Below are 16,942 nucleotides of genomic sequence, written 5' to 3'. Positions count from 1 at the left end.
ACAATTTCTTATGCCATTTTAGTTTTAAATTGTTAAAGCATAGATTTTCTCCTTTTGTGGGTGTTTTACTCCCTTCTCAGCTCTATTATGTAACTGTAATTAAAACCCTTTAGAACTTCTCAAAGACTACATTGAGGTAACCCTGATGGCTGGAACAAGTCTGTATCTGTGGGGAGCAGACTCACTGTGAACCGTTGTGGGAGTTGTGTACTGCACAAAGACACTGGCCCAGGAGGTGTAAGTGGGGGACAAAGCTTAGCACCTGCTCTGTTCATCCACTCATGAGCTCTCATGCAAGGCTGCCAGCCCAGAGGAAGGGCATTGCTTTTCTCATTGTCTGCCTAAAGGGTGGGGTAAACAGGCACCTTTTCATAATTTGCAGAAAGATTGGCGAGGTCAAAGGTGCTTGGAGAAGTCCACTTTAACCCACATTTTAAGTCCTGTGCCATAGTTAAACAATTTGTATCTTTTTTTGGTATAATATATGTTGGTTTTAAAATCTCCAAGAAAAATTGTCAATCCAGGAAAATGCCTGGTATACTAGTAAGAGAAAGACTCTGTGTGTGTGTGTGTGTGTGTGTGTGTGTGTGTGTGTGTGTTCAGGAGTATACTGGTGGTTGACGTTAATAAAAGTCCTTATTCAATCCAAAGGCATTCTGAGTCACCAGATTCATACTTTTGGCCTATTACATAGAGCATACTCTTAAATCAGGAACATAAGTAATCACAGGCAAAAAAAATTGTAATAAATTACACAAGAGCAAAACTTAAACACGATCAAAACTGGAAACCACAGTGATGCTGCAGCATGTGCCCATTATGGCCCCTCAGAACATTATAGAAAGTAATGATTAAGTTAGTATCACGTCGGAAGTTCCTATTAATATTTAATTTGTGCATGGAGCACTTTTAATTCCTCCAAAGATAATATTCCAAATGTTTTCCTAGCAATACCCATGCACTGTATGCATGGTTCTGATATTTTGGGGGCTGTGTGGATGTTGCTGTTTTTGCCACAATAAATGATACTGCAGTTACCATCCAAGTTTCAGAGCTGAGCTGTCATAAAAGTCAGCATATCATTCCTTACCTGGCTTCTTAGTGGGGTGGGGAGAGTCCACTGATACATTTCTATCAGCACCTGATGGCTTGGGTGCTTGCTTGACTCCTATGAGCAGAGATAATGAAAGGGAATAAACATATATTTAAACAAAACATGTTCCATGGGAACTTGGTAGAGTTGTCAGTAACAATGTACATTCTTTGCAGAGCAGGCACATTGGTGTTTTTATGCCAAGACATTTTAACGGGCTTCTACTATCTGGCTATAGAAAAAAATAAAAACCCTACATTCACTAGTTGTGATGTTTTCTATGTAGAATTAGCATTTCATGGTAAATTGCGGTTTTGTCCAAATCTTTCAAGAAACTCATCCTGCACTGCCTTACTGGGTGGTATTGCCTCACCAGGTGGGATTTCATTTATGGTAACTGGCCACCTTTTGCCAATATTCATCAGTACAGTTCGTAATTCAAAAAAAATTTTTTTTTCTTCCAATCCCTCTATGCCCATTAAAAAAACCCACACCTTAGAATTCCAGTGTGTTTGGGTTTATACTTAATAAATTGACTTTAAAATTATTCCTGGAGTGGCATTAGCTATAAGGCTATTGAGGCCACAAATGATGTTTTGGGATTTGTAAATTAGCCCTGGGCAGGCCTATAACTCTACATTACTGTTTGAAAGAAACTGATTTGAAAATCACGTTGTGTGTTATTTTGTCTCCTAAGCCCCTCAATAATCTCGTGGTTATTACTAGCCATTTGTCTAAATACCCAGGCTTGGACTTTGGGTAGCAATTCCAAAGGGAACTAATTAGGTTTTTGTCATATTTTAAAAATTATTCTTTTATATTATAAAATAATCTTCCTTGGTTTGGGTGACAGTATTCATTACAAAAGAATAGAAACAGACATTTTTAGAAGTTCAACAATAAAAATCACTTCAGAAATAATGACCTGTCCTAAAAAAGAATTCATACTACTTTGAGGACCTGACTGTAATTTACATATTAAAAAATAGGAATGAAATGTTTACATTAATATACTAGTTAGTACATTAACAATGACAGCAACCCTGTTTTGAGGGCTCACTGTGTTCCAGAAACTGTTTGGGGACATTATATACTCGATTCCATTTAATGTGTGGGCAGATATATTAAATATACAACAGAAGCTTTGCCTCCCCAAAGTAAGATGACATTTTCACATTAATTTATGACATCCAGGGGATGAACCTAATATTGCAATCCCACATCCTCTGCTGCTTGAGTAAGAGATAAAATATATACAATCATGGAGAAATTACATACGGAATCATGAATTAAAGCTTATTTGTGGTTGGAAAAAAAATGTTTCTGGGGGCAATGACTTTTGTGACTAATCCCATAGGCAGGCCACAAGCAAATGGTTCATTAGCCTTCCTCCTGTGTCTCACTGTCAGGGGTAGTGGGGAAGGGCAATGGCTCATTTGAGTGGTTACTCTGTGAACAGCACAGGGAATTGAAGAATACCTGCATGTGGGTCACTGGGTAACTTGGCTTGCCAAGGTTTGATTTACCACGATTTCTCCGGGTAACAAAAAGTTTTATATACTCTAGAAGGCCAGTAGGCTGTCGTCTTGAGTAGACCCTTCTTTACAGCCCTTTTCCAAATCTTCCTGCCCTTGAAAACCAAAGTATTTTGATCCAATACTGTGCCAATGCCTTACATATTCATGATTTGACTTAATCCTTACAACCCTGTGTGTGTGTGGAATACAATCTACGTCCCACAGATGAGAAAACCCAAGGCAAGGGGAGATGAAGCAATTTGCCCGAGGTCTCACAGCTAAGAAGCAGTGGGATTCAGGCCTACATATGCCAGGATCCAAAGTCTATCTCTTCAGCACTAAGAGGCAAAGCACAGAGTACTTACTGTCCTCTGATCATTTTCTCCCTGCTATTCATCACAGTAACTCTGAGTGAATATATTCCTAAAGCCCTCTACTCTGTCTCTTGGGTGACTTGAGCTGCCACCACGGTGTGAGGGCTAAATGGCCATAGCTGGCAAGCATGTGTTATCCAGTCATGCCACGGGTGTTTGGGACTCAGAAAATAGTCCAAGGCTGACAGCAGTCACTGACCAGGCATATCCAGATCCACCAAGTCACAGGGGCTGGTAGGTTAGAAATCTAGGAGCTCTAACTTAGAGCTAGGTTCCCACACGTGCTTGTAATTTCCTACCTCTAAGCTTTTGCACATGTTAGTTGCTCCATTTAAAATGCCCATTTTCATTCTTACCACTTTTAAGATTTTGCAGCATTACATTATACATAAGACCAAAGATACACATTGCCTAGCCCTCTTTTTTTAATCCAGGGAGGAACTGGAAGAAACGAGCCATTTTCTGTGTAGGTGGAGACAGAGGCATCATATTCTTACGATCCTTAGATATAGGTTCCCAAATCAAACAGAATCAGCTGCAAAACCGGACTTTCTCCAGCCTTTAGAAGTGGACAGAAGCCAGTGGTGCCTGAAAGCATTGGGAAGGGCCATGCAAAAGGCAGCTGTGTGGCTCACTGGAAAGATCTGGGGACAGGAGACTGAGCTCTTGTTCTGGACTTGCTCTCTTGCACCTAGCTGCGGTTTAGGCATTTCACCCGGGCCAGAACCGGAGAGACTAGAGAACATCTCTTGCCCTGAGTCAGAGGACAGCAAATGAAAGGCCAAAGGTAGCAGAGAGGCAATGGGAAGAGAAAGGAGAAAATCAGTAAGAGATACTGAAGAGAACGAATTCTCAGGAATTGGCACCCAATCAGACAGTCTGGCCCAAGCTGTGACCTGACTTCTTTTTCCCTCAGGCAGGATTAACCGACACATCTTCTAAAGGGCAGAGTCAGCTCTGTAAGCACCAAGACTTGAGCCTCAGAATGAGCCCCCAACTGCCATATGGGAGTCCTCCAAAAATCTCTGGATTTACATAGTTCACCCCTCAGCAATTTATCGTCCAGAACGAAGTAACAAATTGGGTACTTTTAACCATGGTAACAAAAACTTTGCAAACAAACAGAGTAAACTGGAAATCAGTTCTTAAATGTACCAGTGACTTCATTCCCTGTGATCAAAAAGGGGTGATATTTATGGATGATTGGTTTCTGCACTCTTGTCCCAAATCTTAGCACCTGGCTAAAAAGCCAGCGGCAGGGAGCCAGCAGGCTGGAAGATTTAGTTACAGCCCAGAAAAACACATTCCTCAGCCTGAGGGGACTGGATTCTCGTGCAGCACACTCATGGGGGGGGCAGTAAATCGCGGTTCCCTCATTAGGGTGTAGAGAAAGGAGTCTAGGGTTCAGGTTTTTAACAATATCTGCCAAATCACATGTGCCAAGGTGGTTTCAGAATTATGCTTTGCCTGGTATATGATGGGCTTTCAATAAATGCTGGCTGAATGAAAAAAATAGCTGCACAACTTCCCTCAGGGAGAAAGTCAGAGAGATTGTCTAGCACTGGGATTGGCAAACTTTTTCTGTGCTTGCTTTCATAGCACAATGGCAGAATTAAATATCTGTGAAAGAGACTGTTTTGCCCACAGAGTTGAAAACATTTATCCTTTACAGAAACAATCTGCCAACCCCATGCTAGACAAGAAATATTTTCACCTTTGTGAACCATACTGTCTCTGTCACAACTATTCAACTCTGCCATTGTACTGTAGAAGTACCTTTGTACACAATACACATTGTACACAGTACAATGTGAAAGCTAGATGTGTTCCAATAAAACTTTATTTACAGAAACAGGCAATGAGCCAGATTTGGCCTGTGGGGCTGTAGTTTGCACAATCGCTTGGCCCAGTGTGTGCATGGCTTGTTGCATCTCTGTAGGCAGGTCTCAAGGAGATTTTAATAGGTAGGACACATCAGCTAAGCTGAGACATGTCTCTGGAAACCACGGAAAAGCAGAATGCTAGAAAAATGACCCACTTTAGATCTCAACCTCTGGCAGGCTACTTTCTAACCTTGGGGTAGAGCAATATCTACCTACACATACGTGTATAAAATACACATACATCAGGTAAAACATAATGATGTTGTGAAATAAGATACACTGGACTCAAGATATTCCTGGGGCTTATGGAATCACGAGATTTTTATAGAGACCTCAACAGTCAAAGGTCTGTAGTCTTTAGGCCTCAGAATCTGTTTTTCTTTTTTTAAGCCTTCCAAGGGCACAATATTAGGTGGTCTAAAACCATAAATAACATATCCTACAGGAACTACAAGTTAAAACCACATTGAGATACCACCTTACTCCTGCAAGAATGGCCACTATCAAAAGTCAAAAAACCATAGATGATGGCGTGGATGTGGGGTAAAGGACCACTTATACATCGCTGGTGGGAATGTAAATTAGCACAACCTCTGTGGATAATAGTTTGGAGAGTCCTTAAAGAACGAATAGTAGAACTATACCATTTGACCTAGCAATCCTACTACTGGGTATCTACTTAAAGGAAAATAAGTCATTATATGAAAAAGACACATGCATATGTATGTTTATTGCAGCACAATTCACAATTGCAAAGATACAGAACCAACAAGTGCCCATTGACTAATGAGTGGATAAAGAAAATGTTTGGTATATGTACACCATGGAATACTACTCAGTGATAAAAAAGGAACACGACAATGTCTTTTGCAGCAATTTGGATGGATCTAGAGACCATTATTCTAAGTGAAGTAACTCAGGAGTGGAAAACCAAAAACCGGATGTTCTCACTTAAAAGTGGGAAGTAAGCTGTAAGTACACAAAGGCATACAGAGTGGTATAATGAACGTTAGAGACTCAGAAGGGGGAGGGTGAGAGGAGGCTAGGGATAAAAACCTGCAATATATTAGGTACAATGTACACTACTCAGGTGATGAGTGCACTAAAATCTTAAATTCACTGCTGTATAATTCATCCATGTATATCCATGTAACAACAAAACCCAAAAGCCATTGAAATAAATTTTTAAAAATAAAATTAAAGAGTATGTCCTATAGATCACAAACACTTCCTTTATCAACTAATTTTTTTAAATGTGAAATATCTGAGTTGAAAACTTCAGCAAGAAAAACTATAGGAAAATGTATGTGAGATGGATAATAAAGATAAACATTCTAAGATGTCAAAGTTGAACATGAAATCAGTTAACACAAAAATGATGCATTAAAATAGTCAACAGAGGCTGAAAGTGTGGATGTGACAGTAGAATTGTGTCAGAGAAGAAAATAAACTTTTGCATACAGCTGCATTTCTATAAAGAAGTCTGATCAAAACTATGCAGAATCAAAGGAAGGTGGACTCTGGTAAGTCTATAACCTGGAGAGGAGAGATTTTTAAATACTTCTTCCTCACCAGTTTCTTAAAGTAGTATTCTCTAGGCAAATATCTGAGAGTTGCTGTTTTTCTTAATCATATGCTACATAGATAATCATGTTATCTATAATTTCTGAATTTTATGCCATTTACTTCTTTTCTTGCCTACTGCATTGGCTAAACATTCACTACTATATTCAATAGAAGTGGCAAAAATAGAAATCCCTGCTGTATTCTCCATCTTAGGAGAAAAGTGTTTAGTCTTTCACCATTAAGTACAGTGTTAGTTGCAGCTTTTTCTAGTCCATTGCCTTAACCACTTGGCCACAACTGCTGCTGGTGTGAATTTTGGCAGCTGTAGCTTTTTCACAGATGTCCTTTATCAGATTGAGGAAACTTCCTTTTATTCTTAATTTCCTGAGAGCTTTCATTAGGGATGAACTGAAAATTTTGTCTAGGTTGTTTTGTGCATCTACTTGGATAATCATGATTTTTCTTCTTTATTCTGTTAATATGGCAAATTACACTAATTTGAGTGTTGAGCCAACCTTGCATTCCCAGGATGAATTCCATTTGGTTGGTATGAATTATTGTGGCTGACATGGAGATGTACTGCCCAGATCTCCATTCAGTGCTCTCTGGTTGAAGCTTACTCTGAGGGAGATGATAGCTGGATGCTGTCTGCTGACCTCACTCCCTGCAGGTAGGCAGCAAGTCCTTCCTTGACAGGGGATCCCAATTGACAAATAAAAGAATACAGACAAGGCACAAAAAATTTTGGTTGGGCATGGAGGTGAAGTAAAGAAAGAAGAAACAGTGAGCTCAGCTTTGTCTACCTGTGCCCACCAGCCCAATTTCTCCCAACAACTGACAAATTAAATTGAAAAAGACCTGCTGTATTATTCTTCCAAAGCTAAGTTGGATAAATTATTATAAAGTTGACTTTATGTATACAAGACGGTAACAGATATTCATTTGTAATAAAAGTGGGCTTTGGAAAAATATTTATATTGTTGATAAGCTAAAATATAATGGTTTGTTTCCCTGAGAGATAACTGCATGTTTCTAGTAAGAATCAATATTATAGTGAAGGTTAGTAGCTTTCTTTTTTTTTTGAGATGGAGGCTTGCTCTGTTGCCCAGGCTGGAGAGCAGTGGCACGATCTCAGCTCACTGCAAGCTCTGCCTCCTGAGTTCATGCCATTCTCCCGCCTCAGCCTCCCGAGCAGCTGGGATTACAGGCGCCCACCACACGCCCGGCTAATTTTTTGTATTTTTAGTAGAGATGGGGTTTCACCATGTTTGCCAGGATGGTCTCGATCTCCTGACCTCGTGATCCGCCAGACTTGGCCTCCCAAAGTGCTGGGATTACAGGCGTGAGCCACCGCGCCCGGCCAAGGTTGGTAGCTTTCAAGTGTGATCACAGCTACTTTACTTGTTCTTTCATTTGCTTGGTTGTCATTTAAGTGCTTTCTTTTATTTTTACTTACGCCACTTCCAAGGAATTATTTGAATATTAAACAATTTGTACCCGCCTTCCTCCCAAAATGATCTGAGAGAAGGTGGCTCTGTTTATAGCCAGATTGTTGATGTCAATCTGAAAAATTGAGCACGATCTAATCCCACAGTTGGGAAAAATTAAAAGAGTAGATGAGCACAAATAGATACTGGGATGCTTTCTTGCTTTTCATGAGTCACGAACTTATAGTGTTGGCCTCATCATTTGGTTTAAAGAGAAGTGAATTCCTAGAAATTCAGAGACTATAATAATCAAGTACAAAAGTACATTCTTAAACAAAGCTAAATAATTTTTAGACTAAATATCTCTAGGTATTATTCACATCTCTTTTTCATTAGAGAACTGTCATGGGTTAATCAGATATATATGCATTAAATAAATTCTAATTTTTTTATCTAAGCAAACACAAGAGTTATACTACTAAAAATATTTAAAGGGAATAATACAATTCTATGTTAAGGCATCTAAATAGCTACCATTTATCCATGAAGTTGGGTGTTTGAATATTTATCAGATCAGTATCCTAGTTTTTCTAGCATAGTACTTACTCCCATAGATCTGACTAGATTAGAGCTATGTTATTTAAGCTGAATGATTTGAAAACATTAATGACTATAACCAGGGTAACCAAATGCGAATTGCTCTGATTAAATATTTCTTGTTTAAATTTCATATTCCAGATTGCTAACAGATGCAGTTATTCAAAACCTTTTTAATGGTACTTGTTAAATTATAAACTTAAAAATCAACTAATTACGGTTCAAAGACCAGTCTGTGTATAAAAAGTATTTTGAAATTAGGGGAAATAGCTGTTTTTAGTGTTTTCACTCAAGTTATACTTAATCAGGATCTTTTTAAGAAGCAAGATTATATATAGTAACTAGTAGACTAGGTTTAGAAAAGTGAAAAAGTCTTCACTATTTTTAGAAACATCTGAAGTTTTGATTTTGGAATGAGTAATAATTTTCAGTTACAGAGTTACTAAGAACTTTAAAAACTGGTAAAAAGGAAATTAAAATGTGAATTCAACAAAATCATGAAAATTAAATAATGCTTATAGTTTTGACAGGATAAAAAGGAAATACACTTGTGATTATTACCTGTTCCCACTCCATTCCCACTGGGCATCCCACTGGGTTTGGGCCTAGTAGGTCTTGTAGTTGTCCTATGCAGAACTAAAATAAAGTGGGATATAAATAGTTCATTTTCTTATTGAAAGTTTGCAGCCAAGAAAAACAAAATTTCTCAGAGAATTGAAAGTCATTTAACTAGGCAATAAAAAGGATGACTTACCAAAAATATTATTCAGAATATAGAAACCACATTCTTGTATAAAAATAATAGACTTGAATTTGAAAATAGAGACCTGAGTTTGTATTCTGAGGTGATCACTGGGTTTCAGTACTTGACTTGAAAAAGTAACTGGCAAGGGAATTTGTAGTCCGAAGTGGGAAATATCTTGTTTCATTTATAGGTATCAGATGCATTCCAAAATGGAACTGAAGAAAGATCAGGACTACATATGTCTAATGAAAAAACAAAATCTGAAGTGTATTTGTCAAGGTCTCCATTCAGAAGTTGGAGTCTTTCCACATCCTTTCGTGGGAATCCCTAGGTACAGAGGTTTTATTATTTGAGTCCTTTCACAAAGTCCATTGTCAAGCACAGAACTTGAGGAAACCATTTTGCTTTCTTTCCTGCTCTGGAGAAAGTCATAGCCTTACCAAAGTCTCAAGAGGTGACCTATTTTACAATCCATCTAGAAGACTCTAAGGAAGAGCACTAAGTGTATTGTGCTTATGTGGGAAGCTCTGAAGCCATACTGCTCATCTTTGATCCACTTTCTAGTTCCTCTCTGTGCCTCAGCTTCCTCAACTGTACCTCACAGGGCACATGGCCAGTGCTCGGTCATTATTAGCCATGATTGTTACTGTTTATTTTTTAGAAATGTTTAATATCACCAGTCTCACATTAAGCTCTCAACACCTATCATGACACACAAAGTCACAGGGAGATATACATGGTTATAAAAGATTTCTGTGCCCAATTATCTTTAGAAGTTGGAAAATTGTAAACAAGTATATGGACTCTACATAAACCAAAGAATATAAAATTATTGTTCTAAAGATGTATTCACCTAGAATATTCATTCTAAGCAGGTTTCATCATTTGGAACTTTAAGACTTCTTAGAATCACAAAGAAAAAGAAAATAAAACACCAGTGTTTGGTCCAACTTGTGCCTCAGCGTAAGAGTGATTTACACGAACTAGATCAACCCCTCCAAGTTAACTTTTTTTCTGAACAAGCTCCTGTGAGGGCAATCCTAGGACCTTTGGAGAATTTAGTAAATTTAACATATTCCCAATATATAATTATAACTTTATTTTTGCTGTTTAGAACTTGCGATATTTTTATTCTCTGAAGGAATCAAGTAAAAATGTTCTCCTAGAACAAGAGCTTTTCTATGCTGAAAAAAGACCATCTTTTCTTAAGAGAGAAAGAATATCTGAAAGTAAGTATTAAATAATATCATGTCATAGCTAACTCTGTGCTACCTCTATAACTGTCAGGAGAATCGTCCAACACTATTTTAAAAATACTTTTAAATCAATAAAATTTCATAGTGATCTCTGCATCTGATTACCCTTAAAATCCTTAGTCAAGTCTTGTCACATTTATGGATTCATCAGTATCTTTTCACTTATCCACACAGATCAGAGTCCCTGTATATCTTTTATTGCAATGTAAGGATCCCCTTTGGTGTATTTGGCTGTTTCAATCCATTTCCTATCTTTCCCTGCCTGCTGATTATTTAAGTCATCAGAGAAACAACTTACCAGGTCTGATGTGTGGCTTGTCAGATGTTCTGGGCCTCACAGTAGTATAAAACCTGTGTGGCGCTGAAACAGAGGAACACTTTATATTTAATAAGCAACAGACCAAAGCCTCCTGAGTGGAGATTTAGCATCCTAGGGACCAACAACTCATACATGTCGCCTGGACGTATAAAGAAGGTTCAGAAAATTCCCATTATGCATTATAGACTTCATGCTAAAGGAAAATAAAAGAAAGAAAATATACAAGACTGAAAATTAAAGATGCACATAGAATGAGGTAGTTCATTTGTAAGGTGTGTTAAGGATTAGTCATCATTTTGTCCCTATTTTTCAAGAGCATTTGTTTTACCAGATGTTTGCTTAGCATGATAAACCCATAAGCCATCCATCTGTCTGTTCATCTGTCCATCCATCTAATCTCTCAGTGAAGAGTCATTGTGAAATATTACTTTGCTAAAGAAGTCAAACAATCTTAAAGGTAAAAAGAGAAATGACTGTTTAGGTAGGTAAAGAAGAAAGAGTAGGAGTATGTGGTCTCTATCAAATGGTCTTTGCTCATGAACCTGAAGTGAGTAAGTATTCACTCAGTGTCATCCAAAATGCTGTAGAAATGACAGAAAATGACATCTGGTGCCCTGCCTATCAAAAGAGGACAAGCAAGGAGCAAGAACTCAGATAATCCCTGGGCCAATTATCCAGGACCTGCACAGAAAGGCATCCTAACGAAGACTTGCTGAATGAATGAATAAGTGGGTGACCACCGTATGCAGGCCAACTTGTGAGAACCTGCTGAAACATTAATGCATCCTAAGGTTTCAAGGTAAGCATTCATCCTGGAATTCATCTATTCCATGCTGCTCTCCTCTGTCCCCACTTCCCCATCACATACTGCTTCCTGCCACCAGCTTTCTTGGTAACGTTTTTGGAAAATTTTTTTCCTGAAAACTATGTAAGTAGATTACATCGTTTTAAAGATTTTATTCACATATCGAGTGGATATTTATCTAGCCATAAATCAGCAATGCCTTGCCTACTAAGTTAAAAAAGTGTGCCTGTGAAATAGGTTATAATGTAGCTCATTTATAAACGTCCAATGTAAAGACTGTGATGAGCAGAATTTTGCCATACTTCAAGCCAACAACAGCGGACACATACTGAAATTCTCTATAGGTTTAGTTTGGGCCTTCCCAAGTGTCATAACCATAAAAATTAATTTTCACAGACCCTAAAGTGCCTGATGATTATCTGCAATTTTTTTCTCCCAATTTTGAGATGGTGGGATTCCCTCTTAACCTATTTCGTCTTTCCATGTAAATCCCTTTGAATGTTAGGTTGCTTCTGCTTAAAAGTAAGAATCATAGTTCTTGTCTCATTCTAGAATACATATAAATTTTAAAGCTTTGGACAGGAAAGAGATTGAGAGTAGACCACAGAAATAATCAGCACTACATGATTTCAAAGCCATGGCATCTGAATTTTTGTTTTAGTTTTCTCCATAGTCTTCATTTAAATCTAGAAAGAATTTTTTTTAATAAAAGAGCTGAAATATAATTTCAATTTAGGTTGTAAGTTACTCATATAGCTCATCACTAAACAATATATGGCCTTGAGAAAACTGCCGCAGAGTTTCAATTTTAAACATAGAAAAAGAGCTAAGGATATAAGAAAAAAGTCAACATATATAAATATGTTAAGACAATTTATATAATGATATGAGATCATTGATATACTCCTAATAACCGGTGAAATTTATATTTAATACAGTATTTTGAAGGAATTTGATTAAAATTCCATATATACTAGTAATGGTGACACAATATTGATATTCTCTTTAAAGTAGGAAAAGGCAAAACAAGGAAAGAACAGGCCTGTGATCTTTTATCCTCATTCTGAAATCCTTATATCTCTAAAAAGCTGAAATCTTTCTCATTTGGCAACACAACCTGCGTGGAATGAGAGTCTTTATTTATCCTGCTTGTTGTAAATATTTATGTATTTTGTGGTTAAAACAGATTGATTATGAGAATCCAGCTATCTTCCGTTAAGCCAGAAATTAAAGAGATTTGCAAAAACATGAAATAATAAACATACAGAAATCAGGGTGGAATAGGGATGTATCACAACGGAACATCTGTTCATTGTTGAGGCTGGTGATAGAGATGTGAGAGGGCTGTCATATTATACTTCAGTCTTCTGTGTATAATTATAAATAAACAGCAAATAAAAATTAAGTGAAGTAATTGAATAAAAGTTTAAAACATAAAAGTTAAACCATACAAACAAGTAAAAAAGATTTAGAAAATTTAAAGGAACCGCTCTTTACCATAGTCTTAGTCATGTTTACTTGGAGTAAATGTTGCCCCAGTGACACATGTACTTTAAAATTAGATTTCTTTCATTATCGTTTCCTCTTATTATTAAACTTCTCTCACCAACTTTCCCCCTCAAATTAGAACTCATAATGGGCAACATAAACTTATTTGTCTCCTAACTCCCTAAATATTTGCTCTTTTTGGTCTTATTTTTGGCTTTCTACCATCCGATAGAGGCAGAGATGGGCAAAAGTGGTCATTAAAAAACACCACCACCACCACCACAGTATTAGAAGTCCACAAGTGTTATAACCTAAGTAGGATAATAGGATAGAAAAGTATAAACAGGAAAATACTTCTGAGTGCATGAAGATGAGATAGAGCTTTGTGTAGGTGAGTTCACTTCCCCGAAAGCAGAAAATCACAGAGAAGAAATAAAAAGTAGGAAATCACTTCTCTGGATGTTTAAATATTGTCATAATTTTGAAAAGTGATTTTTCTTGTTAATAGCTTTTTTTCTTATTAATGTGTTTCATCAAATGGGGGAAGATTGGAGAAAGTGAGAAAAAGAGAGAAGACAAGGAGGAAGACCAGGAGGAAGTTAGAGAGGGAGCAGGAAGAGGAAGAGAACAGTTATTATATATCAGACATGGAAAACGAAGCAAATGAAAGTCAAATGTGGGGAAAAAATGGAATCTTCCACTCTTAGTTAGAAGCATCAAGTGGTCAACAATACATTAAAAAAAGTAAGTGCCAGTGAAAGAACTTGTCTTGCCTACGTTCAACTGATATTCATATAAGTATTCAGATTTGGCTGATTTCTTTCACCTATAAAATGACAAAAAAAATAAAGTAATCCACTGTGATGAGAAATAACATTCTGAAAAGAAAATGTCTTTCCTGATTAAAAGCAAATAAGGAAAAGTTATTCTCCAGAGGTGGGGGAGAGGATTACCCTGAGTTGTCTTTGCCAGTTCAGTTGTTCGTGGAATCTTAGTTGTGAAACGTTCTTGGGTGGATTGGTCTGTTTCTTCTGGAGAAAACACAATAAGATTGGCTTGTTTTAAATAATTACCCTTATGAATATGACCAAAAAACACATACTCTTTTCTGCCCCATACAATAATAAAAGGATAAGTTGCATTTAGAAATACACTCAGTAATCGCAATAATTCAGTTAGTGGTACATTTTAATAACTCTCATTTGTGACATCTGCTGTCTTACACTATTATTTTAATGATTGTTATAAGGATTTCCAAAAGCTTTTAGCTCAGGATCATTGTTTCATTAATCTAGTTGTGGCTATTCTTGGATATGGCTCATGTATGAAAGTCTCCTAGTTGCCTCGATGTATTTATCTCCTTCATGTTTCTTCCCTGCCCATAAATCCCACATGTTACTTTGATGAGGTGGAAAGGAAATATATCATATGAAAAGATGTATATTTATATCACATAAAACAAATATTCTATTTTTCTCATGTGAAAATCAGAGTGTGTGTTTGACATACAAACACAATCCTCTTGAAAAAATAAAAAAAATACATACAGCAACACTTCCATTCCCATGTTACCTTGAAATCACACATCATACAGACACAGCAAATTACACTGTTCACTTTGCCTGTACTAGATCCAAGGAAACACTTGGTATAAATGATACACTGCTATCTTTTTGTTTTCTGTCCTGCTTTTGTATTCTCTTGATTCTGCTCAAGAAATATACTTGTGATAATTGACAGGTAATGGTTCTGACATGAATAAACCAAGACACATTAGAAAAACAGGGAGTAGAAGTTAAATAATTAGCATATTCAGTAGTGGTTTTTGAAAACTCCTTTTAACTTTGCCATCATGGGCGGCATTGATTTTGTAGAAATAAGCTAGACTAGATGAATATTTGATTAGAATATATTTGCTCACTCAATTTTAATTTTTTCTTCCAAAAGGATTTTATTTTAAAATGTGATCAGTAACTTTATTTCAGTAGACACCCACAAAGGATGGATTATTAGAAAAGGAGTGAAGGCAGGTAAATAAGGCCACTAATTTAAGTAAAGCCATGTGGGATGCAGTGTAGACAGGAGAGAGGCACCAACAAACACAAGCCAGGAACTCTAGCTTTTTGGTTCATTTTCAACGAAGGCAAACTAGAGTTTCCACACAGTGAACACATTTGTGTTAAACTCCTTGAAAGCATGTTCAGCTCATCCCAATGGAGCTTTCCAACCTACCCATCCTTGTTTCTCCAGGCAACTACCTGCTCATCAGTTTAGTCTAACTGTCACTCCTTGCTCTGTGCCTCTTTCCCATCTGTCTGTAACTTGAAAGAACCATTTGCATCTTTGACTGGTCAACTCTCATTCCAACTTAAAGACCCAGTGTAAAGGACCCTAATCTGAGAGGCCTTTCCTTATTTCTCCAGGTTGTTTGTTCAACATGTTGCTCTTTTCTCTATCACACTCATTGTAATTAGTGTAACACTGAGGTTAATCCTAGGCACTCTGGTGGCTGAGTGTGTAGATTCTAATCCTGGCTCTGACACCAGCTGTTTCACCTTGGCCAAATTTTTATTTTTTTTTAATTTTTTTTTTATTTTTATTTTTATTTTTTTTTGAGACAGAGTCTGGCTGTGTAGCCCAGGCTGGAGTGCGGTGGCCAGATCTCAGCTCACTGCAAGCTCCGCCTCCTGGGTTTACGCCATTCTCCTGCCTCAGCCTCCCGAGTAGCTGGGACCACAGGCGCCCGCCACTTCGCCCGGCTAGTTTTTTGTATTTTTTAGTAGAGACGGAGTTTCACCGTGTTAGCCAGGATGGTCTCGATCTCCTGACCTCGTGATCTGCCCGTCTTGGCCTCCCAACACCTTGGCCAAATTTTTAAACTCTCTATGCCTCAATGTTCTAATCTGTAAAATGGAGCAAGTAATAGAACTTACCTCACATGGTTTAAATTTTAGAAAGGCACGTAATGTATTGAGTGGCACAGAGGCTGCAGTATTGGAACTAAGTCCTGTCTTCATATTAGAGCATGAGCTCTCTAGGGTAAGGACACCTCTTTAAAAGTTTCTTCTTAGAACTGCATCACTTAACTGTGCACCAAGTAAAGGCTTAATAAATACTAGATAACTAATTTTTCTTCCCAAATGTAGTTTAAAATACAGAAAAAGCAACAAAAAAGAACAGCATTGATTTAGAAACATTTTTCTTTTTAGAATACTTAAAATTTTTAAGTATTCTAAATCACAATCACCAGAGCCAATTTAACACATCTTAGATGTATTAAAACATTTTATATTGAAAATCAGCATACATATTAGGCCAAATACAGTGTCAATGTAAAAGCGTTGAGTGAAATGAATTTTTAAATAACCTATTATTTAGAAACAAGCTATGAACATAATGTATTATGGCTACTCGAAGGGAAATTTCTAAAAGGCAAGCCCTCCTTGAACAAATATTAAAACGAAATTTACCCAGAATGGTCTGTAGTTCCTCTTGACTAGGACTTGGGGAAATCATGGGTATAAAAGGGATGCCTCGTGTCTCTAGAGGAGCTGCAAAAAGAAAAGGACCAAGGTTGTAAATTTTTAGATTCAAAGCCAGCACCAGACCAGATTGGTATTACATGAAATTCCTCCATTTGAAATAGAAAAAGGAAAGAAGAGAGTTAAATGTGCACAAAACTTTCAGAAAAATGACTGTGGAATATTAGAATAATGGTTCTCAACTGTTTTTCCACCAGAACACATACTACATGACATTCTATTCTTGAACCAATCCATCAGAATGGCTGGTTGAGATGCGGTGTGGGTTAGACACAGTCCTGGACTATTGGCTGTAGCTTCGTCCTTGTCTCCTCCATTCAAGAGAGCATA

At 37.3% G+C, this 16,942-nt stretch overlaps 1 protein-coding gene across 24 annotated transcripts in view; it reads right to left on the bottom strand.

The window, feature by feature from the left end:
• The window catches only part of ABI3BP (ABI family member 3 binding protein), a 245,220-nt gene that overhangs the window by 29,592 nt on the left and 198,686 nt on the right, over nucleotides 1–16,942 (bottom strand). For 17 of the 24 annotated variants that reach the window (XM_050782015.1, XM_050782036.1, XM_050782019.1 and 14 more), the window contains 5 exons: nucleotides 16,541–16,621; nucleotides 14,024–14,101; nucleotides 10,757–10,819; nucleotides 9,019–9,093; nucleotides 1,091–1,168 (listed from right to left, as the gene is read on the bottom strand). In XM_050782015.1, the coding sequence (XP_050637972.1) occupies nucleotides 1,091–1,168; nucleotides 9,019–9,093; nucleotides 10,757–10,819; nucleotides 14,024–14,101; nucleotides 16,541–16,621 (375 nt within the window). The remainder of the gene's footprint in view (nucleotides 1–1,090; nucleotides 1,169–9,018; nucleotides 9,094–10,756; nucleotides 10,820–14,023; nucleotides 14,102–16,540; nucleotides 16,622–16,942) is intronic. The other 7 variants (XM_050782037.1, XM_050782023.1, XM_050782030.1 and 4 more) reach the window with 3 other exon arrangements.

This window comes from Macaca thibetana, chromosome 2, assembly GCF_024542745.1.
Source record: "Macaca thibetana thibetana isolate TM-01 chromosome 2, ASM2454274v1, whole genome shotgun sequence".
Taxonomy (NCBI): Eukaryota; Metazoa; Chordata; class Mammalia; order Primates; family Cercopithecidae; genus Macaca; species Macaca thibetana.
The sequence above is the reverse complement of the archived record's forward strand: the minus strand, read 5'-3'. Positions and strand labels throughout refer to the sequence as shown.